Source organism: Mustela erminea, chromosome 6, assembly GCF_009829155.1.
Source record: "Mustela erminea isolate mMusErm1 chromosome 6, mMusErm1.Pri, whole genome shotgun sequence".
Classification (NCBI taxonomy): domain Eukaryota; kingdom Metazoa; phylum Chordata; class Mammalia; order Carnivora; family Mustelidae; genus Mustela; species Mustela erminea.
The window spans coordinates 135211634-135236336 of record NC_045619.1 but is presented as its reverse complement, the minus strand read 5'-3'; the positions used below and the strand labels follow the sequence as shown (position 1 = coordinate 135236336).

At 40.7% G+C, this 24703-nt stretch overlaps 1 protein-coding gene across 4 annotated transcripts in view; it reads right to left on the bottom strand.

Moving 5' to 3' along the window:
* Positions 1 to 24703, bottom strand: part of USP6NL (USP6 N-terminal like) — a 148420-nt gene that overhangs the window by 25079 nt on the left and 98638 nt on the right. For all 4 annotated transcript variants that reach the window (XM_032349777.1, XM_032349776.1, XM_032349774.1 and 1 more), the window contains exons 5-12: positions 22782 to 22862; positions 15205 to 15312; positions 9387 to 9496; positions 6746 to 6794; positions 5107 to 5227; positions 2251 to 2345; positions 1524 to 1589; positions 1332 to 1431 (exon numbers count right to left, since the gene is read on the bottom strand). In XM_032349777.1, the coding sequence (XP_032205668.1) occupies positions 1332 to 1431; positions 1524 to 1589; positions 2251 to 2345; positions 5107 to 5227; positions 6746 to 6794; positions 9387 to 9496; positions 15205 to 15312; positions 22782 to 22862 (730 nt within the window). The remainder of the gene's footprint in view (positions 1 to 1331; positions 1432 to 1523; positions 1590 to 2250; positions 2346 to 5106; positions 5228 to 6745; positions 6795 to 9386; positions 9497 to 15204; positions 15313 to 22781; positions 22863 to 24703) is intronic.

Sequence of the window (24703 nt, the reverse complement as noted above, 5' to 3'; positions counted from 1 at the left end):
TTGTTCCACATCTTGGTCAGTTCATAATCCAGAAGGCGAGGAAAGACAGGGAGAGAAGGAAAGGCAGGAGAGGGAGGAGGAAAGGAGGAGGTGGGGCGGTCAGGTGGGGGAGAGACAGAGGTGGACCGTGGTTTTCCGACAGACCATGAGCCTTGGGAGACAGCTGTCCCAGGGCTGTGGTGTGTGCGCTGGAGGAGTGAGGAGCGGGAGTAAGGGACATGAAGCACAGCACTTCTGAATCCTTATCTTTCCGAAGAAGCAACACAAACTTGATTTTAAAGGGCGTTTTCATTTCTCTCTCAAGTTTGGACAATCCAAAGGCCTGCTTTTCAAGTAAGCAATCCGACAATTATACATTAAGATACCAAACATGTACTTAGAACAATGTCAAGCACAACAGGGAAAGAAAATACACACAAAAACGTGATCCCAAGTACTCAATTAGCTTATAATTTCAGCTGGGCAGCTGAACAGAAGAATCATTCAAGAATAACCTAAGGGAGGAGAATGATCAATGAATGTGAAACCTCACTCTAAGACCTGGACTCCAAGTGCTCCTTGAAGTTCTAAAGCTTTCGAAGATTCTCTTTTCTGCAGAGTTACAAGAGGAGGTACTAGGAGGAGTTGTAATTTTAAAGACTGAGCTGAGACTTTAAGATGAGTAAGGTTCTTCGCAGGCAAGAAGAAAACTCTCATTTCTTGATTTGTAAAGTAAGGCACTGCATGCCCAATGCACGGGGCCCTTGAAATGCTGCAACTGACCCTTGCATTTAGGCAACAAGTGACTATACTTGCCCCAGAGGCCACCATGCAGTCAAGCAGAGAGACAAGCCGGAGGTGTAGATCCCCTTTGGTCTACAGCCTGGAGCTGGGTGCTTTTTGTCTGGACGGAGGACAAGGATGGGAAAATGTCTCCACTAGACGTTTTAACTAAGGGCCTGGCTCCTTTGGTCTCTCAGTTCTCTGACTACAAACCAGAGACTGAGACTGATGACAAGCAGTGTTAAGAGCATGGAAACAAATACTCCGTAGGCATAATATTATTAGTGCAACCAACACATTGCATTCTACTGCTTAAGTGGGAAAATTAAACTGAAATAGGAAAAAAAAAAAAAAAATCAAAGACCTCTGCAATATAACGAATGAGCTTCTAGCCAGGAGAAAGGACCGATGGAAGCCGATTACCAACTGGACAGGATTTCTTCACTTTCAAGAATTTTTTAAATTCACCACTAAGAGAAAATGAATCTGAAGTTGGGTGAGGAATGAGAAATCAGAGTTAAGTCAAGCCTTGACCTTTGTGAAATCTTTATACTTAAACATTTTCTTACTTTTGTGTAATTTTAAGATTGTGTAAGACATAGCGGTAAGAACTCGTTCTCCTTCAAAGATGTAGATATCCCATATTCTGAGGTTTAGTGTAAAGGGAGTCTATAATTAAAAACAAAACAAGATAAGATTAACAGCTCACTCTTGTCTGGTATTTATAATTTTATGATTGGGTTTTGTAAAGAAATACTCACACGATCAAGGAAACATTGAAAAAACCATTTCATTGTGTAAAAACTTGTGTAGATTTCTTGAGAGTCCTGAAAAAAACAAAGGCTTCAAACTTCTGGATTGCAGCAAACAAAATATGACAATCTAATATGAAAAGTTAGGAAAGCTGTTGGAGGCAGCTGTCAAAGCTAAGCACAAAACCGTTTCATCTCAAATCTTTTACATGCTGGAGTATTTCTAGCTTTTTCTCCTTCCTCCCCGCCTCTCTCCCTCAATCTCACTTTTGGAAATCACCTTAATAATAAATCCTTCTCCTATAGGATGGTAATACAACATTTTGATTCTCTATATTTTACAGTGAAGCATGTGTGCTTCACTAAATTACCATGTTTTATAGTAGAGCACGTGTATGGTTCACTAAGGACGAGTCTGTATGACCCTTAAAGTATTTTTGGTGCACTAAAAAGGCCTCCAAAATTACTGAGAAATCATATGTCTTTAAAAGCTGCACCATTTGTATATATCATCTGCAAAGAAAGAGTCTGATTTTATGAGTGAGGGCTGTGATGGTTCATCAATACTAAATTCCACAAATCTCGTGCTCTTCAAACACCTGGGAATTACAACTGCATAGTAAATGAAATGGATAACACTGCAAATCAATAAAGTAATTGGGACCAAAGGCTGCATCAATTCTTCTAGCTTTGTTCTTGATGTAAGTGGGTACAAGTCGATGTCACATCTACCTACCAAGTGTTGCTTAAGCTTGGATAGAAATTTATTCAGTATTTTTTCATGATGTTCTTGAAACCTCAAGAGTTTAGGAAAACCTTGAACAAAAAAGCCTAGAATACAAACATAAAAACAGTATTTCATAAACAATCGCAACAAAAACCCCTCTTTCAAAACACAACACATTTCTTTCATTTTTAACTGTCAGTAACAGCAAAAATCCAGTAGTTACTAAGATACTTGTCCTCCTCACCAAGGAAATGATTGTGTGTAAGCTCTGGGTAATAAAATTTGCAATCTAGTACTTGTTTGCTAAAGATCTCCTTCAACCTTGTAAAAATATAAAAGAGAACAGACTATTTCTGAATCAAAAGGGAAACTTAGAAACCAAGAAAAAAAATGAAAACTGAAGCCATTTATCAGGACTGTCTGTTCTCTTCAAGTATCTTAAAGCATATCTTAAATGTGCAAAGTTTTTTATAGGTTATTCTAATCTTGAGGACTTATTTTGTTTTATTGTCAATATGCTACATAACAAATATTTTATTGCTTTTTATCAGGTTACTCTAAAAAGCTTCATTAATATCATGTCTCCAAAGTTTTTATCACTTTTTAATCCCTTCTGTAATATTCAGCTAAGACATAACGACACTAATGATCGATGTTATATCAGAAACTGGAGTTTATCCCATCTCCTTATAAAACAGAATCTCTTAAGATCTCTAGGAAGTAACTAATTGTAAATGGTTAAGTTAGTACCGATTTCGTGTATCTAACTCATAGACCTTTATGTCTATTCTTTCTTACGAGCTTCCTTTCAGAGAGTCTACATGATCCATTAAAAAGATTATACACTCAACAGATTGATCATTCCTCCACATTAGTTATCTTCACCCTGGGTTTTATGTAGCTTTGACAGATGTTAAGAGCTGGCCTGTGTTTTTTAAAAAGCATCTAGGGAAGTGCTGTGTGTTCCACAAACCCTTCTGGTATGTTCATGACATGTAAGGGCTCCTCAATCTTTTTAACGTGCTTTCTAAAGAAACTTGGTTGGTTTGCTTGAGTCACTCCTTCTGCCAGACTGATTTGACCTGGGAATCCCATATTTTTTCCCCACAGAACATCTCCTTCCTCAACAGTGAAACTGTGTTCTCCCAAGAACCCAAGAAACATCCTTTATGTGTAAAAATTTCCAGAGAGAGATTCTGTTTCTCCCATAGTAACATTTTCTGATGTCATTAAAAAAAATATGCACGTATGTATCTATCTGTACCACTTTCGTGGTCAGTTTGATAGGAATGGGAATTAGAAGGATTTTAAGAAAAAATCTTATTGTGAAAAAGGCAATGTCCTCAGTAATAAACACTAGCTCAAGGAGAGCTAACATTACTTCACTTGTTAGCGATATCCCAGGCTTGATATTTTAAAATCTCATTTTCTTCAGCCCTCACTTTATTCTGTACATTTATAAGTGACATCATTCTCATGTAAAAGATGCAAAGAACTGAGGCAAGCCTCGGTGAGAAAACTCCACGGGCAGACCTACAAACAAACATCTCTACATACACACGTCAGCAAAATAGTGACCTAAGCTGCACTGTGAATGCAAATATTAGGGTAGTAAAATTACTATTACTTTCTAGATGAGGCTGGTGACCAACGCCGAACGTAAGCTATCATGTGTGTTCAAAAGAAATGACGTTCCTAGACTTGGGCAGTTTGCACGTCATTACACACTACTGAAACTGCAACATTGCTCTGCACTTCCCATACAGACCACAACCTATTCATTCCACGGTAAAGCAAAATAAAGGTGGATGAGGGGGAGTTATTTTTCTTCAAGATGCCTTTTCAAATGATACTCTCGGCTGGCAGTTCGATACAGTGCGTCTTACCTTTGGAGTCTCTTGATGGGATGCAAGTGTCCAGAAACAGTTATCAGTAGCGGTATTCATTTAAAAAATATTCACAAGGAAAAGTGAGGGAGATGGCGAAATGCGTGTGTGAGCGCGTGCACACACACATGAACACACACACACACAATACCACCCCAAAAACCACATGGTAAGAATGTGGAAATTAATAAACTACAGTCATAACTTTGAAAATGTTACAATATCACTATCAACACGTGGCAGGCTCCTCACGACCTAAGGCTCACTTACAAATGGAACTTAGATGATCCATTCTTCAAGTGATTCATGTTAAAAAAGTTTGTTTTTAACTTGGTATTATCACATGGATGGCACTTTGCACTAAATGGGCAAATGCCACTTTTATTTCCCGAGGAAGATGCAATCCAAACTCTAAAGCTTCTGGTATAAGCTTGGCAGATGGAAGGGAAAGGTTATTAAAAACCATCTAACTTGAAAACCAAAAACTCACGCCAGTTTTGAGAGATTAAATAATGAAGAACCCACGACATGTTAGCAGGAGCATTTTATCGTAAAATGGAATTAATTTTATGGCTAGAAGAACCTAAACACGCATTTCACTGAAATGATCACTGCATGACAGTCTAAAAGTCTTAGTCAACAGCATCTTTTATTTCTCCAGGTAACAGAGCTTTCCTAAATTCCTCCAAACCTACATTAGTTTATTTTGACTGGGGGCAAGTAAGGAAGGATTTCAAAATGCCAACAGTGTGCCTTGAGGTAAGCACAAAGGAATATAAATGTGAACAGAAAAGTGCAGCCAAGTTCAATATCGGCGGAAGTAAGAAGTGACTCACAAACACTGACTGACTGAACGGCCCGAGACATCCCGTTTCTGTGCTTTACGCTCCCACGCATCTTCCAAAGTTTGATTCTGCTTTAATAACCTTTTTCTCCCTTCCTTGTTTACTGCTTTTGGTAAACTACAGGGCTTTCTTACCATGCATGGCATGTTTGGGGCCTGAGAATAGTTTGACCAGGGCCCAGAAGGCATCTTCTTCGTTCATATACATAAGGAGCAAAGCTGTGATCTGGCTCATCCCCTGACAGTATCCAACTTCCTGAAGATAAATGAGAACAAAGAAACTGGGGATTTTAAGATCCAAATACATGCATACCCACATGAAAAACCTGCCCACCAAAACAGTCAGAAAATGCCTGAACAATTAAATAACGGACAAGTCTACAGATAAAGACTACAGTTTCTACAACATGGAGCTACATCTCATTGAACTATACATCAAAAATAAATGTAGAACTGTGGACCAAGTGTCAAACTACATGTATTTTTGTTGTCCCCTATTCAATACCATTATACCTTCTGTAAAGAGGACGAATCATTTATTTTTCCTTTGTATATATTATTCTCAGTTCAGTATTCCCCCTCTTTGTTCAAATGCTGGCAAGCTTCTCTCCTGTTGCAGCTCCTAAGTTGCTGTCTCGTCACCTCTGATTTCCCAGCCCTCAGAGAGACACATTTTGGGATACCCAGCCAGTCCATGTCCCTTCTCTGAGAACTGCCTACTCTCCCCATAGTCCCTGCTTGTAATGTGGCCTCAGAGTTTCTTGTTTGTGCCATATGAACCGAAGCTGAGGGAGCAGAAGAGGTCACTTGACCCCAGGAGAACAGTTAATTGGGCACTGCTAATCACATACTCTCTCCAGGACAGCTGTAATCAGACGGTGAGATGGCATTTAAACAGAATGGTCATGTTCAGTCTGTGGGTGCAATTTCAACCATGGGAAAACTGAAAAGTAGGCAAAGAAAGCAATCTGGAGAGAGAAACAGTGGAACAAGCAGTTTACGGAGATAATCAGTTACCATGTGGCCCCAGAATAGAAGAGCTACAGAGTGTATAGTACTACTTTCTCAACGAAGGCTTCTCACTTTCCAGCTCCAAGTCCCATGAGGCCCAACTATTGCTTCTTTTCTATGAAAAGTCCTTTAATAACTCTTTCTTAACTTGCCCTAATTGGAAATTTCTTATAACTTAGAGGTTTTAATAGAAATTACACACCCAAGATTCAAGGTTGTCCTGCATAGAATCTACTCAACAAGCATCTAACGTCTGCGTTAGGTTCAACACTAACTGGTCTCTCCCCAAATTATCATCTCCCCCTGAATGACAGGTATGTTAAGGACAACATGTTCTATTATCAGAACGTTTACTTTTAGCCTACTCCGAGGGTTAGCAAGTAGGTACACAAGGTCTCCTCTTTGGCCCTCGCTGAGTAAACAAAACGGGACCTTGAAACGCAAACTCCCGGCGGGTGACAAAGAAAGAGCAAGGGTCAAGCAAAAATTTATCTGCCCACCGACTTCTTAAAACTTCTAGCCCTCCTCACAACTGTGTAAAAGAAAAACAAGGTAACAAATAACACCACAACAGAGTAATTCAGAGAAAGGAGGAGAATGAGAGCTTCGCTGGTATACAGTGGTTTTTCCTGCTTCTAAATCAGCTCTGTTCTGAGATCCCAAGGTCACCAGAGAAGCCTTGAAAAGATCCACAGAGGCAGGGGTGCCCAGAGAGTTCCCCCCAGCTCCTCAGAAAGACCTGAGTGGCTGTGCTCTGACTTACCGTGTTATAAATCGAGTACGCAGCGAGAACATGGAACAGTGACTGTTGCCTAGAGAAAACAAAGTTCATGTTGAATACATTTTGGTTATTTCACATAGTTTTAAAATTACAAACTTAAAAAAATGTATAATAATAAATGTAGTCTGCCAGAAAACAGATAATCCAGACAAAAGTACTACTGTAATAAAGAAATGATCCCAAGCTCAAATGTACACAACACTCTGTACAGTCTAAATTTTTTATTTAGATTTATATTAGATTTAGATGACATTCTTTTTTTTTTTTTTTTTTTTTTTTTTAAGGGGGTGGAGGAGCAGAGGGAGAGAAAGAATCTCAAGCAGGTTCCATGCCCAGCACGGAGTCCTGTGAGGGGCTTGACCTCATGACCCTGAGATCATGATCTGAGCCAAAATCAAGAGTCAGACTGACGCTTAACCAACTGAGCCACCCAGGTACCCCTGACATTCATTCTGATACAATTTATGCCAAAAAACCATCAACGGCTTCACAGTCTCTTCAATTAGTTGCCCTCCTTGCAGTGAAGGAGAGCAAGCACCCTCACTGAAATCATCCCCATGGGAGCAGGCAGCCTGACAGAACTGCGGAGGCCCTGGGAAGCCTCAGTTACAGTGGCGGCTAGGCACGAGGGCTGCGGCATCCTCTGGGAGGCTATGTATGCTCTCCACCAGCCACAGTATCTAGTGCTCTCTCCCACAGCCAGGATGCTGGGGTCCAAGATTCAAGGGGCAGAAATGGGGATGACTCTGTCCACTATTTTCCCTAGTGGTCCACTAGCAAAATGTTCACTTCCCATTCAGCCTTAAGCTCTGCTGGTCCAGGACTCCTAGTTCCAAAGAGAGAAATACTTTCATGAGGAGACACAATTATTCCACTGAACTAGAAGCCGAAACTGCCACCCAGCCACTTGGTGCTCCTTGTGCTTCCGAATCAACAAGCAAAGAAGGAGGTGACTGTATCAGCTGGAGCAAATGAGCCGGATTACGAAGGAGAAACTGAGTTGCTACTACACACTGGATGTAAGGAAGAGTAGGCCTAGTTCACAGGAGAATACCTGGGGTGTCTCTTAGCACAGTGTGATTAAAGTCAATGGAAAACTATAGCAATCTAACTCAGGCAGGACTGCGATGGTCCAGAATGAAAATGTAGGTCGCCCCACCAGGTACAGTATCATGACCAGGTGCCTGTGGAGGACAAAGGGAATATGAAATCGGTGGTGGAAATCAGTCATAACTACATGCCCAGCCACAGAAATGATTAGGGGCACCCGGGTGGCTCAGCTTGTTAAGCGTCCAACTTCGGCTCAGGTCATGATCCCAGGGTCTTGGGATCAAGCCCCACACCAGGCTCTCTGCTCAGCAGGAAGCCTGCTTCTCCTTCTCCCTCTACTCCTTCCCCCCTGCTCGCTCTCTAATAAGTAAAATCTTGTTAAAAAAAAAAAAAGAGAGATGATGATTATAATTTTTGTGAGCATTTCTTCCTTATTTCGGTGTATGTTTATACATACGTATTTTAAAACATTTTTCCTCCTTCCTTTTCCCTTTTCATCTAACATATTAGCTATATTAGACAGATGTATTATTAACAGTTAATTTTATATTGCAGTATTTAAGTTTTAGAGCGTCAAAGCAAAAGAGTAAACATCACCAAGGACTTTGTATCCTCTTGTGGGGAAAGGGTTAGACTAGTTTCAGTCCCAGGCTAAAGAGTTATATCATGTTAGGTGAAGCATGACCTTGTATTAACCTGTATTTGGAAACTGAGTTGTCAAGGATGTACTATAATGGTCAGTACACCATTGGTGTCACCCTGGCTAGGGTACAGCTCCCAATTATTCAAAAGCTAACCCACATGTGGCTGTAAAAAAGGCATTTTGTAGATGTGATTAAAATCCGTAAGCAGGATTTGACTTTAAGTAGCATAGATGATCTTAGTTCCTAGATCATCTTTGTGGGCCTGTCCAATCAGGTGACAGGTGGTAAGAGCAGATGTGAGGCCTCCCTGAAGCAGCTCTTCCTGTGGACAATAGCTCGGCTCAGGAGTTGCAGGCTGTCCCTGCTGGTGGCCTGTTCTCCAGATACAGGACTTGCTACCAAGCCAGTTCCTCTCAATAAATCTCTGAATACATATCTCTTACTGGTTTCTGTTTCTCATGTTGAACTCGGCCAATACAGAGGTCAGCAAAACTACACTGCTCATGCATAAACTGTAATACTCATTGCAGACATTCACTCCTCATCTGTTTTAGTTTCAGCGATGCATTGGGGTCAAGTTCATAGGGATCTATTTGTCTCTGACCTGGTCCTCAAACACAACTTCCCATTTCTTCACTAAGATTTTAGTAAAAGTAGCTACTACATTTTTAAGAATTCCCAGATCATAAAATGACTCTTTGCCAACCAAATAGCATCTACTATGTCAAAGGCTAAAAAATTTAAGTGAACCTAGACACTAGGTTTCACACAACACGGACCAAACAATCTGCAAAAGCTTAAACCTTTATGACCTACATCAAAATTATAGTTCACACAAGACATTCTACTCATTCATGTTTTAAGTGAACAAAGACTTTAATACTCTTTATAAATGCCATTTGCATCTCATCCCATAAAAGTTTACTTACTTAACACCGTATCTGTCTCTAAACATAATATGGTCCCTAAATGTGCGGTTGACATCAAGGTCTATCTGTCTGATATCAGGTGAACAACCCCGGGCTCTGTGTTTTAATTTCTGAAAAGAAAAAAAAAGGGGAAGAAAGCACATTTTTTAGGAAATCAGTTATTGAAAATAATTTTCATTAAAATATGAAATCATAAAATAATTCTTATTAAAAAGCGGTCTTGGTTTAGGAAAGCCACGCCTGTGGTTCACCAATGAACGTGGGAAGGCACACAATGAAGATCTTCCCTCCGAGCCATGTCCCCATCTCTCCCACATCCATTCCTTCCCTCTAACCACCACCTTTCCCTTCCCATCTTAACAATACAATTCAATTTTAATTAGGAATGAAGCACTTTTTTGGAGTCTGCCTTGGTAAGACTACGTAAAAGCTCTTCACAGCTGAGCCACAGAGTCTACTGGGATTTCTTTTTTCTTTCTGGCACAGTATTTTTGTTTTCCCTTGAACTAATCATTGCCTTGTTTCTTGATCTGCTTCATTTTCTACAGGCTTGTTGCTAATCCGATCCCAAACTCACTTTAAACCACATCCATCTCCCCGGGCGCTGGAAAATTGCAATGGAAAAGATACTCTCTGATTTCAACTTTGTGCAGATGTCTCTCCAGAGCCTTCAGACCTGCTCCAGCCTTGGGCTCCTGGACCTCTGGGCCTGCTGCACAGCTGGGGTCTTGGGGTCCCCTTCACCCTCTGCTAGGCCTTCCTTCGCTTGGGTCCTCTGTCCCCTGTGTCTCACGTCATCTTCTTTTTTGGTTTATTCCCTTGTCCCAGAGAAGCACATCCTCTAGTGGCCCCTGTGGAAGGGTGTATGGAAGATAAATTGTTTTGAAACTTCAAATGTCTGATACTACTACCTCCTTCTTACTCAACTGCTGGGCTGTTTTAGAATTCTAAATTGGAAAATATTTTTGCTCAAAAGGCACTGCCTTTACTGTCTTCTAGTTTCTAGTGTCGCCACTCTAATTCTGGTTTCTTTGTACGAAATCTGTTTTTTCTCTAGAAGTTCGTAGGCATTTTTCTCTCCATGTCCTGAAACTTCACACTTTTGTGCTTGATTTGTATCTATTTTTATCCACAGGGCTGGCACTTGATGGATCTTCTCAATCTTCTAAACAGAGACTCCCGTCTCTCAGTTCTGAGTGATTTCTTCAGTAATTCCTTTGTTGATTCCTTCATCCCGCCCGCCCGCACTCCCATTTCCTCTTTCTGGAACTCTTATTATTACAGCGTGGAATCTCCAGCTGTCATTTAACTTTCTTGTATTTTCTCTATTAGTTTCCATTTCTTTGAATTTATCATCCGCTTTCTGGGAAATTCCTTCAGTTGTCACTCTCAAACATCCTCTCAAATCTTTCAGTTCTAGTATAATTTTTTATAACTAAAAAGCTCTTTGTTTTTCTCAAAGGTTCCTTTTTATAGGCTTTTATACTTGCTTTATGGATGTCATACCTATTTTGATCCCTCTGAAGATGCTTGTGATCATTCTTCTAAGTTTTCTTCTTGCTCTATAGTCTGTTTCTAACACGTTTCTTTTTTCCATTTGTTCTCGTGTGTCTTTCTGTTAGCTCCTTTCCTCAAGTGAACAGCAGTATTTCGCTGTCTGCTTCTATATAAAAGTAGAATACCAGAAAGCTGATGGTGAGCTCTGTGTGCGGAGGTGGGGCTTCACGACTGTGTCTCCACTGCAGAGTGATCCAACTGGGCAGTGTTGCTGGGGTTCCCCTGAAGTCAGTGTCTCTGGGTTTATGTCCTGCGGCTGGGCAGATTCCTCAGAGAAGTTTCTTCTGGTCTCCGGTCAGGAAGACAAGCACCTGGCCACCAATGTGATGGGAAGGAGGCCAGCACGGCTGCAGCTCAGGATACGCAGTTCCTCTGCGCCCTCCTCCTGGGGAACATCTAGGTCCTCTCCAGCCCAGAGGCCCTGTCGTTCATTCTCTCCAAATGGTAAACCTCGGACTTGCGCCGGGGCGGGGGTGACGTCAAGGCTCTAACTCCTTCTGCGACGGACTCTGGGCCACTTCCACGGTTCTGAGCTTCACCTCTGCTCCCTGAGGCACCTGAAGTTGACACTTACCAAGGATCCTGGAGATTCTGAGATCGAAATCAGGCAGTCGGGGCTTCCATTTTCTTGGGTTTGCTGAGTACATAAGTGTCTGTCTGGTTTCCAGATACTGGCAGCCATTCTCTCTCCTGTTTCTTACTCCTCATGGGCTTTGCCTTTACAGAAACTCCCTGCTGTCAGGTTCATGGCATTTCAGGGAAAGGGAGCTGAATGAGGATATTTAATCTCCCAAGCTGAACTACATAAAAGAGATTAAAATGTATACTAATCTATACTTAACCACGCTAATGTATAATTATGCATCTATATACATATATTATACTGACTCGGGTTACCATGTGCTGGTGATACAGATCTCTGCCTGAATCAACTCCAATAAATACATATGAAAACATAACTGGCTAATTCCTGACTTTAGCTGAAAGCAGGAAGAAGCAGGCTATCTGGAATATGGGTGTCTGTGCCAAGGGTTTTGTAACTATGTGTATTTTCTGTGTCTTGAGGTGGGAGCTCAGACAAGGGCAGCTTCTGTAGCTTTTAAAATCATGAAGAGTAATCACAGTATAATTCAGAGTGCTAAATACACAGGAAGATATTTATAATATTGGATGAGAATCACACGACCACTAAAATATTACTGTACACTATCGCTGATAAAAGTCAGTCCAGAAGATATTACCAAAATTTAGTTTAAAAAAATGGTAATCTGTTCTTTTTTTTTTTTAAGGGTAATAGGCAAGTAAAGAGGTTTCAGTTATTGTTCTACAGGCCTCCTGTTAAAAAATGAGATGTCAAAACATAGAAAGAAAATGTCTGACAGGTCATGATAAAATGTTCTTTACAATAAAATTTAGTTCAAAGGCAGAAAATCACCCAAACACACCTACAGTATCAGCTTCTCTAGAGGACAAGAAAATCCAACAATAAAAAGGCCTCCAGACAGAAGCAAATTTCAGTTAGCAGATAAAAAATAGTAGGTCAGAAAGATTATGTCCTAGAATATTTACCAATGAATGTACAGAATACAGGAAATCAAGCATATTTCTTACCTTAGTGCAAGGAGGTATATAGCAGCTTCTACAGTTATCTCTGAGATTGGGTGGGCCGAGACCCATGAATGTCATAATAATACAAGAATATACATTTTATTTAAAAAGAAATAGGATCTAGGGAATCTATAAACCTGAAGTGGAAGGAGAGAGGAAACCATTCACATGAAAGCTCCGCGGGATCGTGGTTCCTTTGGCCAACAAGATTATGAAGCCCCAGGAAGGCCATAGGTGAGGTTGCTAGCCACAACAGACAGAACTGCCACCTGTGGGCTCTACCACGACACACACAAGAGACAAGTGACACTGAGGGACACCTGAAAGAACAGGAGGAAGTGGCGGATGAGAGTGCCAGCTCAGGACCAGCGACAGTCTCACCCACCCGAGAAAAATCTTAGTAGTTCTCTTCCTCCTCAAGCTCCCACCTGCAGAGTGCAACTCTGACCACCTTTGGAGAGACAGAGTAAGAAAGAGTGGGAAAGGAAGACCACCAAATAAGGGTGCCAGGAAAACTCAAAGAATAACAAATTTAAAAAATTTTTTATGAAAGTGTTAGAAAAAATAACCCTTAAAAAAGTACTGGAAGGCAAGTCATTTCTTTTGCTATTGTTACTGTATGTCCGCCATGTTCTAAATAGATCCCTCATGTCAACCAGTGCCGGGATCATTTTATTCCATGTAGAAAAGGTCTAAAAGATCGCAGAAAGCGGAGTTCTATTAGAACGTGTGCTGGATCGAACAGTGCCCCTTCCCCAAACTCATGTCTACCCAGAACCTGTGAATGGATCTGATTTGGAAACAGGGTCTCCGCCGATGTCTGAGTGAAGATGACACATGCTGGACAAGGGTGGCCCCACGTCCGAGAACTGGCGTCTGTCATCAGGCCAGACACGCAGACATACAGACACACACACGGAGGGAGGCAGAGAGCGGACTGAGGCAGCGGAGAGCCCAGGAGTGGTGCCAGCAACGCCAGAATTTAGGAAGAGGTGAGGAAGGACTCTCCCCCAGCCTTGAGACAATCTAGGGACCTGCTGACACCCTGGTGTCTGACTTCCAGCCTCCAGACATGCGAGAGAAGACGGTGCTGCTGTTGGGAGCCACTCAGTTTGTGGCACTAGGAAACAAAAACAGCATGCAGAAGAAGAGTAACTGTCTTCTCTCATTAATTGAACAAGAATTTAATGAGCACCTACCATTTACGACACACTGTGCTAGGTGCTAGGGTTAGATTTTTTTTTTTAAGAGATTTTATTTATTTATTTGACAGAGAGAGACACAGCGAGAGAGGGAACACAAGCAGGGGGAGTGGGAGAGGGAGAAGCAGGCTTCTGCTGAGCAGGGAGCTGGATGCAGGGCTCGATCCCAGTACTCTGGGATCAGGACCTGAGTCGAAGGCAGGCATTTAACAACTGAGCCACCCAGGCACCCTGGGGTTAGATTTTATATGTTCTCTCAGAAACCATTTTCAATACTGGCTTTAAGACTATGATACTAAAAGCAAGTACCTAATCAACAGACTAAAATAACTTGAAACTCTAAAACTCTAACACATAAACTCATAGTCTGTGTAGGGCCCAAACAGCTAATTTAAAAAACCTTTTAGACACACAAAATAAGTGACCCTTTAAATTAGCCAGTATTTATCATCTTTCATCTTGATTAAATCTTACACATACACATTTCATGCAAAAGGAAAGAAAATATCAAGAGTATTCCAAAGTTCCTTTTATAATTGTTTTTGAGTTTATAAGCAATTTTTCTTCCATCCATTTTATTCTATTTATATTCACTTTCTGAGGGACATATTTCAAAAAGATTTTTCAGATTTTCAGATTTTCAAAGGTTACTATAAACTTCAAACTTAGAAAGGAGTGTACCTGAGATGACAGAGGGTCAACGAAATGTGTTACCTCAGTTAAGGAAAGCATTACTGATCGTTGAGTTAAAAGTCTGACCTTCGATTAACAAACAACAAAACCTAGAGATACCTACTAGTCTTGGAGAAAAATTCTTTTCTCACACCCAGAAGCAAACAGTCAACCACATATAGGCAGCTGTTGGACAAACTGCTTCTAGACTTCTCCCACAAAGTCTAGAAGCAACACTGTAGATCTCTTTATTAATACTACATGGGGGGCACCTGGGTGGCTCAGTAGGTTACGCATCTGCCTTTGGCTCAGGTCATGATCCCAGGGTCCTGGGATCGAGCCCCACATCGGGCTCTCTGCTTGGCAGGGAGCTTGCTTCTCCCCACCCCTCTGCCTACTTGTGATCTCTCTGTCAAATAAATAAGGAAAATCTTAAAACAAAACAAAACATTACATGTCACACACGCAGCTACGCTCAGGTGTTAGTCCATTTTCCTCATGAATATGTCCCAACACTGGTCATTTCAAGTATTTGAAAAGCACTGGACACTTACTGACTGATACAGAAAGTATCATTTTCCCTGAAGTATTTGTTCACAAGTCAGGAATTACATGGCACTAAACCAAACAATCAAGAAAATAACAGGCTTCTACAACTCAATGTAATATCATTTCACTATAACTTCAAATGATACGAATATCTTATATCACCTTGAAAGTGAAAAGAAAGGGGTTTCACTTTTCAATTTCAAAATAACAAGTTAGCTTTAAATACTCACACTATAGAGGTCTCTTGTTTCTTCTTTCATTTTAGGGATCTCCAGAAGCAGAGCCCAGACTTCACCTCTGAGCTGGAGTGGGATTCCTTTGTAAATTCTCCTATGAAACTTGTTGAAATAAATAAATTGAAGGTTATAAATGACAAAAATCTTAGACTGAGCCCTCAAATCAACTAATTAATACCTGTTCGTCCTTTATTTTCAAAGCACCCATGATAACTGATACATTTTGACACGGGACACTTGGATCCCACCAACCCTACTTTTCAGATCCTGGCTGGGAGGCATACACACAGGCCGGCAGAGCACACAAGGAAAACGTTAAGTACACCGAGTACATGAGGATTTTCATACGGTTACAAAGGTGCTCCTCACACAGCACGATCAGTGTTCTTTTTTAAGGTGTGAACATCTGACTTACACACTCCCTGTTGATATAATTAACTAGTTACATACTTTCTTCCTTTTCCCCCACACATCTAGAAGGCTTCAAATAGCAAACAGATTTCCTTGTCCCCAAACTGTTTTCATGGGAGTGTAGAGAATAGTGTAGCCCTAATATCCTTTCCTGCGGCATCGTCTCTCTGGGGCTTTCCAGAGCCTATCAACATAACATACCCTGTGCTCACGACTCGGCTAAGGTCCCCCCACAATCTTTAGTTCTCTCCCCACTCCCCAACTCCCTGTCCCTCCCCCCCACACACACACCTCTACCCCATACTCCCGTCTCCCTCTCCTCTTTGATTTTGGCAGTTCTCCAGGAATAACCTGCCATCACTTTTGAATGGTACAAGGAATAAATCATCAGTTTTGTCAACTCTTCCGATCCTTGTACGCCGGTCACTCTATGAATCCTAAGACTCCATCTGCTTCTCCATCTTCCTATAATGTATCCTTTCTCCTCAAAGCTATATATTCAAATAACATACAAATCTATTATGGTTATTACAAAGTTGTGCATAATAAAACTTTGAAATTTAAAAGAACATGTCTAAACAAAGAAATGACTAAACAAATTATGGCAGAAACCTTGGGGACTGAAGTAAGAATAGGTACATAATTACCTTCATGATCAAAATAATATATCTGAATAGAATGGCTAAGCAAACAGGATGTAAGTTTTAGTAATTGAAATGCTGACAAGTTATGAGTTAAGAAGCAGTTTCAACTACTACTACCCTATACTACCTCACTTTAAAATTTTTTTTTAATTTAAAGCTTCAGAACCTAAGTCATGGTGTAGTTTTATAAACTGATGCTATGACTTAGAATGAGTAGCAACATAGAACAACTCTTGAATTAGGTAATTCCATATGAATGGCCTTGAATTAGGTAATTCCGTATGGAGTTCTGGCTTTGTTCTTTTGGTATAAACACACTATGCCTCAAATTTGAAATTTCAGAAGATACTGATTAGAATCCTGGAAGTTTTTTTAACTCGTGCAGTAGCTCTGACTGGAAGAATATATACAGCAAAGTTCTGTGTAAACCAGACTCTGCTACGTGCAACATTTCCCACATAGGAAAACAGCCACCACCTTTAATTGCAAACTGAGTGTCATTTAAAAAAAAAAAAATGAATTTAAGAATTATGCTCCTAAAGAAAGTCTGTCATCTACATTCATTCCAAAGTCGTAACATTTACCATTATACTAGAACTATTTTCAATTTATCTCCGAAGTATTTTCAATGTATCTCCTGAACTTCTAAAGTAAAGATGCTCTACTCTAAGCATCCAATGTGAGTATCAGAAGGTGTGGAAACTACTACAAAAGAGAAAAGTGAAAGTTTAATAACCAAGTAGAATATGATGATGGTGAGCAGAATAACTTTGATGGACGTGAATCTCCATCAGGCTGATATTTTCAATGAGTAAAACAAGAGTTCTGACATGTCTTTCTCACACTGTATTACTTGAAAAGACTTCAGACATTATTTTATTGCTTTTAAACCAATTCTGTATTCACCAACTATGTACGTCTATTTTTCATCCTAAAGTATGTAAATTAAAAAAAATTAAATTATGATTATATTAATAAGAAATAATAGGGGAACTTGGGTGGCTCAGGCTGCCTTCAGCTCAGGTCATGATCCGAGGGATCAAGTCCCACACTGGGCTCCCTGCTCAGCAAGGCACCTATCCCTCTGCTTGCCACTCCCCCTACTTTTTGTGTTCTCTGTTGAATAAATACACAAAATCTTAAAATAAATAAATAAATAAATAAATAAATACAGAGAAATTTCTGGTAGAAAGCAAAAATTAATGGTTCCAGTGCTACTCCAGGGCTAGAAAAATGAGGCACAACTTTTACTGGTCATTTACTATATGTAGGAAACTATTTTAAACTATATATAGATGTTTCTCTTATTTAATCACATCAACAATTCCATATTTTATTATCCCAATTTTACAGATGGTGAAAGTATATCACAAAAAAGTTAAGTAATGTGTCCAAGGCACACACAAGATATCACCATCTTTTAGCAAAAGGTATTTTTGTATTTTATAAAATACATTTTATATTTTATAAAAAACAAAGACCATCTTTCCAAGACCATTTTGCATGTAGCTAGTACCCACTGTTCTGCTCAAGTCAACTTACTAAAATACACAGATCAGAAAATACTAAGGGAATCCAAGAGCAGAAAGCATTAAAATAATGACAATGAAACTGTATTTAAAAGGTAAGCATAACACAGAGTTGTCAAATCATTATGCTGCACACCTGAAATTCATGTAACACTGTGCGTCAACTCTACTTCAATTAAAAAAAAAAAAAAAGAATATAAAAAGGGATGTATCTGGAATTCAGCTGTAGGAGGCAGTGAAATAAAATCATGCATACAAAGTCACATATACCAGAACAAGGATTAAATTATGAGACCTTAAAATAAGAATTTTAAATTATGAAAAAAATAATAAATTATACCTACTGTTTTTCAAATACAACTCTTACAGGACAGAAAGATATTATAGAAACATAATTTTCAACCATCATAGAAATTTTGGGAAATTTTGTAAAACAAAGTAGGAATTATATCAAGTGTGACATACACAAATAAAATTTGCTTCTTCTCCAGAATAGTGTCCAGTTTACATTTGCCAAGAATCCTTCAACTGACAAAGTAATACCTCATCTTTTCTATGACAGCCTGTAGTGTAGGCAAAGCGAGTACTTTCAATGCTGGGAGACCATGGCACTGAGAAGTGGCTCGCCTCGGTCAAAGAATTTCTCCTCTTAGTCCTATTTCAGGGCACTTCTGCCAAATCCCACAGCCTCTTAAGAGATCACAGCTTTAAATTAAGTAGACTTCAGCAGCAGCAGGTGATAGGTGTTTATCCCAACTCATAAATGAACATCGCTCATTCATTCTAAAAAGGAGCTTGGTAATGACTGCCTGCTTTGTGGCCAACACTTACTAGGTAGGTGCTCTGGCTAGAACATGAAGAAATTCTGTGGAGCTCACAGTAGGGGGGGGAAATTGGTGAGTAGGCAGATAAACTGATACCATAAACTGATAGCCCTTTATTATAAAATACTCCCTGCTACAGAGCTGGGCGTCACCCTCTGATGGGAGAAGTCGGGACAGAGACAGACTCCCCAGAGGGGGCCAGAGTGGGAAAAGGATAAGAGTAGGCCCTGCACTGCCTAAATGTGCACGAGCTGTTAGCCCTTCCGTTCCAGGACACAAGAGACTGGAGGGGAAAACCGGGAAAAGTTGAGGAATAGAGCTGTTGGGGCGAGGGCAGTGAACGCGGTGGTTACTTCTCATCAGACCAACACAGCGGCTCTCCCCTGGAGGCTGTATGAGGAATACTGTATCTGAGGAAGGGAGGGAGGAATTCTACGTGACCGAGTCGGCGAGGATCAATACTGAAGGACCCACAGGGATCTGGCAGGAAGGGGCAATGCAGAGATGAGGGGGAGGAAAATAATGAATCCAGTAAAAATGACTTTAATAATAAGTGTTACGCTAACACTTTGTGATTATTTATTAGGAGCCTGCATATATGTTTCTATATCAATTTATTCCTTGTCATACTATCGTGTTTTCTTTTTTTACTATTTTCTTTGTTTATTTGCCAGAGAGAGCGAGGGCGCACAAGCAGTGGGAGCAGCAGGGGAGCAGGGAGCCTGTACCATCGCATCCGTGAAGAGGAACATGCTGTTGTTAGCGTCCCCATGTTACGGGTGAGAAAATGAAGATGCGGAACAGTAACAGCAAATCATACAACTAACAAACTATAGAAGAACTGAAATTCAGTTGGTCTGACTTCAGGGACCACAGTTTCTGGTTCTGTTGTTTTGTTTGTTTTTTGTCTTTTTTCTTTTTTTAATTAACATAGAATGTATTATTTGCCCCAGGGGTGCAGGTCTGTGAATCATCAGGCTTACACAATTCACAGCACTCACCACAGTACACACCCTCCCCAATGTCCATAACCCAACCACCCTCTCCCTACACCTCCAACCCCCAGCAACCCTAGGTTTGTTTCCTGAGATTAAGAGTCTCTTATGGGGGGCGCCTGGGTGGCTCAGTGGGTTAAAGCCTCTGCCTTTGGCTCAAGTCATGATCCCAGGGTCCTGGGATCCAGCCCCGCATGGGGCTGTCTGCTCCGCGGGGAGCCTGCTTCCTCCTCTCTCTCTGCCTGCCTCTCTGCCTACTTGTGATCTCTGTCTGTCAAGTGGGTGAATAAAATCTTTAAAAAAAAAAAAAAAGAGTCTCTTATGGTCTGGTTTTGTTTTCAAGATTTATTTACTTATATGTGAGAGAGAGGGAGAGAGCATGAGTGGGAGAGGGAGAGAGAGAATCTCCAGGAGACCCCCCCATGCTGCTCACAAAGCCTGACACAGGACTCGGTTTCACAACCTCACCTGAAACCAAGAGTTGGGCTCTTTACCGACTTTGCCACCCAGCGCCCCCAGACAGCAGTTTTAACAACCATGATACAGAATTTCCGTATGTTGAATTTAAACAGCATTTTAATATTCTAAGTTAAAAAATAATACCTTTAAAATCCTGTTAGAATTTTTTTTTTTAGGGATATGATATATAAAATCTTCAAGAAAAAATAAATTAAGGTTCCCTGGAATCTACCTTTTGCTTTTAGTATCTCTGTTCCCTTGCCAACAGAAACAAGTAATTTATTCCAGTCACACAGATATATTTAAGCATCCATCAACTAAAAAAAATTCCACTGACTGACCTAACATTTCCAATAACTCTTTCTAACCTTAGTGATTTCACAGTAGTGATGAATGTGCCAGTCCACATCACATGTTGGCCCGCGAGCCAACTTTGTAGCCAACCCAGAAGGGTTCCATCTGGGGGACACGCAACACCCCAAGTGTATCACCAGGAAACAAGAGTTCGTGCTGAGCGGCTGATCTCTACCGCCTCTCCGTTTCCTTTGCACATCCCTGTTCCATTAGCGCCTCCACCTCAGCCTCCAGATAGGCACGAGCCCCTCTCAAGGCCAGATGTGAAAAAAGTTTTAAACCATATACAAGGCCCTATTGGCTCTTATAAGCACATTCTATTTCCTTCTGACTTTTTATTGACAAACACCAAAGGGAAAGCAAACATGAAAGATGGTACAGTAAACGAGCCTTCGAGTGTGGACATGGGACCTCCTGCTGCGACTAACAATCTGTGTGACCTTAAGAAATTTATTTATGAATTTGGTGCCTCCATCCTCCCATCAGTAAAATAAAATGCAAACTAACATAAGGTCCCTCCAATTACTTGACTTAAAAAATGGGAACAAACTTTATCTGTCATAGGTACTCTGCTGTGACATAGCTTAGACACAATTATACCACGACTAATTAAATCATAATGTCTCCACTTAACAGAGATGACTTCATTTAATAGACTGTATTTTTTAAACCCAGTACTACTGAACCAGGGGCCGTGAGAACTGTGAGACACAGGCAACACAAACAACCTTAATGGAAACTGTCTTTCATTAAAGTTTAGATTCTAAAGATCCAAATATTCTTTATCACAGCTATATTTTAATTTCAAGACACTTTTAGAAATTTCTTTGTATTACCATTATATAAGTAAGGAATCTCTGGACAGAAAACTTCCACCTCCTCTTGGAAGAGAAGAAAAACACACACGCTGCTTTTTTTTTTTCCTCAGTGCAATTTAAAACGAGGTATGAATTGAAGGCAGCAATTCTTTTAGAAGGTACATCCTGTTGCTCACCAAACTGGACCATATATTATCAAATAATTCCAGCATTATAGTTGTGAGAAAGTGCTTTAAAATTATACATCAAGGAAACTGTTCTGTTAAAAATCTCTCTTACTGGGAACTACATTAGCCAGAACTGTTGTCAGAATAATGGTAGAATTGCTCATTTTTATACCGGCTTACATACTTTCACAGATATATGTATGCTCGAGAAGAACATAAAGCCATATAATTCTACAAATCTCTTCCTAGACCAAATGTTGAAATGAAAGTGGAGGTGCCGCACATCAACATTTACCCTGTAATTACCAGTTGAGCAATCTTCCCACAGACAAGGAGTAAAGTAGGCGCCAACTTTAGGCCACTCTGGGAGACAGCATGATAATGAACAAGAGCACAGATGTTGTAACTAACATTCTACTTTGAACGGATTCCTCTCAAAAAAACATCTTGAGTTCCAACCTAATGCTCAAACACATTTAATAAAACCAACAACCTCAAAACGAGCTTACTCCTGATGAAAATAAAATAATAAAAGAGTCTAACAGACGTTAAGTAAGGGTATTTTGGAATGCTCAAAAAGAAAAGGGGCACTAGTCCTGTGAGATGCCCTCTGACAAAAAGATTTCCATGGTTGAATAAGTTCCACTCAGTTTAAGGTCTGTCTTGAAGGTGTGTTCTCCCTGCCACGTGTTACAATAGTAAAGACTCTGAGGAGTCCTGTCGTAAAGGACTTGACTTTGCTTCACTTGGGTTAGCTCTGGTATTCCCAACTTTATTGAACTAGAGACCTCTCCTCTTTTAAGAAAAACTTCTGCCACCAAGAACTCCACAGCTTCCCAATATTTAAAGAGTTTTGTGATGAGTGGCAGTGACAGTAACAGATGTGTGTGTTACGTTTTAACTGGTTTAAAACTCAGCACCAACTCTGCAGGGCAAAAAGATTCAGGAGGCCAGCCTTCTTCCTGAGCAGTGTGACCTGTGGGTATGAAGCCTGGAACTGCTGCAAGGATTCTGATCCCAGGGGGAAGCCAACCTCAAGGTAAAGCTGGCACTGGAGAAGGCAGAGAAGAGAGAGGGAGCGACGCTACGTCACAGGCAACACGATGGAGCGTCTGAAGCGAATCATTCCTGAAACCATCCACCTCCGGACTACCCGGGACATCCTCTAAAGTGCTGAAACCGATCTGACCTGGATATTCTGTTATAACGTAACGACTCCTAATTTGAGGCATCCCACTAAATTAAATTCTACTGAACGTTTTAGAAGGAATATGAACACTAATACTTATATAATTTAAAAGAAACTTTTATTGGGACAATCTACATTGAATTTGCGCAGTTTCAGAGAGAAGTAACATTATTTTAATTACCTTTTCGGTGTTCTTGTATTTTTCCCATCCTTTTAGCATTTTCAACCACTTAGTAGTTCTTTCAATTTCCAGTTGCTTTTGCTAAAATAAAATTGAGATTCATTGTTACTGTTTGAGGCTTCATACTTACAAAGTACAAAAAAAGGTCAAAGAAAATGCTGCTTAAAAAAAACCTACCGAAACAGTTAAGCACTTAGATTGCAAATACACTAACTTTAAAAAGACGGATAAGTGATTATAGTTGTAGCAATAGTATTCCACAACCAAAGTAAAATATATGGGAGATGCTCCAATGGGACAGGTAAAGAGAAAGGAATTGTTTAAATTTTCTAATGCTTTTAAACTAATCACTGAAACCCCCATGTATTCTACAAAATTAAACCAAAAGGAAGTTCTAAAATATTGTGCAATATTTTTTATGCAGCAACAACAGAAAAAACAACTTAAAATTCCATTCTCTGACATTTTCCTGAATTCTACCATCTTAACGTTTACAGTGACGGAGATGATTCTTTAAAGGAGAGCTGGGTGCTCGTTTTGGGGAGCAAGTGATATCCACCTAGCAAAATGTTGTGAAAAATTTATCCAAAGTAAGTAAGAGCTGCTGCCCCGAATAAAGTTCAGGGCAACGGTCATGGACATCGATGGTACTGTGACAGTCAGGAAAGGTGACCACAAGGTCACAATGCCAGAAGTCAAATCCAGCGAGGGATGTTACAGAAGATAAGCCCTGGATGAAGAACTGTGGTTTGCTGAAAGATTATTAGAATTTTTATCACGTGCAACGCGGGACTGAATATTCCATGAAGCATGGATCAATGTTCTGAGACAGTATGGCACCGTGGGCGGCCTACAGTAGTTCTAAAGGGCTAAAAAAGGAAGCATCAGAAGATGGGGCTGGAAGTGCAGGCAGGGGTCTTGGATGGCGCACCAGACTGGCACTGGGGCAAAGCTGGGGAACGGGGAAGGTGGTACAGAAGATGCTTCTTCCTCCCTTCTTTGGCTTCCAGGAGAAGGAATGTTTTCTTCCTAATTATTTGGACCTGCTATCCAATCTCTTATTCACTCTTAAGGTGGTAAAGTGACTTGTTTAATTAGTAAGTTTAGAAAAAGGTCTGGGCATATACAGCTCCTCTGTCCCTATGAAAGCCTGAACGCTCAGAAGGCACATTTGTACTCCATCCTTTCAGACCGGGGAAAACACCCTCCTCAGCCAGGAAGTTGGCGGTGACCTGTCTGGGACCAGGTGGTAGGACTGTCTCCTACCAGGCTTCCGAGTTAGGGTGCCCACATCTGCTGCACACCTCACCTGCATTCTCCCCTAAGGCCTGTGTGCCCCATGAAGACAGACAAGTGGGCGTTTTCCCCAGTCCCTGGAACAGTGCCAGGCACAGAGCAGCGTCGAACTATTTCATTTTCATGAAATGAGACCAATGGGATCGTTTCTTATGAGTGAGCTGAGATTCTGCTATTTTGTTAATTTCCAATGCCCACATTTTCTTTCCTGGAGGACTCTGTAAATCTACATAGGTCTATGAATCAAAAACAAAGGAAATGAAAGACTAGATAGCACAGAAAACAGGTCTGAAGATCTACTTTAGGCTCAAAATGGTGTGCGCGTTACAACCCTACGAAGTACGTACAATCGTCTCTATTTTACAAATAAGGAAACAGAGGCACAAGGTGGTTTATTGGCTTTCAGAGTCCCCTATGTAGTAAACTCAAGCACGAAGAGCGGTTCACAGCCAGGCAGTTTGGCTTCAGGACCTGCCCTCTGAGCCACCATAGCAAGGTCTCCTGTTCCCACGTGGCCTCTGCGCAGGTCACGAGACTAAGGTTTCCAATGAAAGCAATGGCTCCTTATCAACGGTCTTCAACACAGACCCACACAGGCAGATGACATTTGCCCACCAACAGTATTT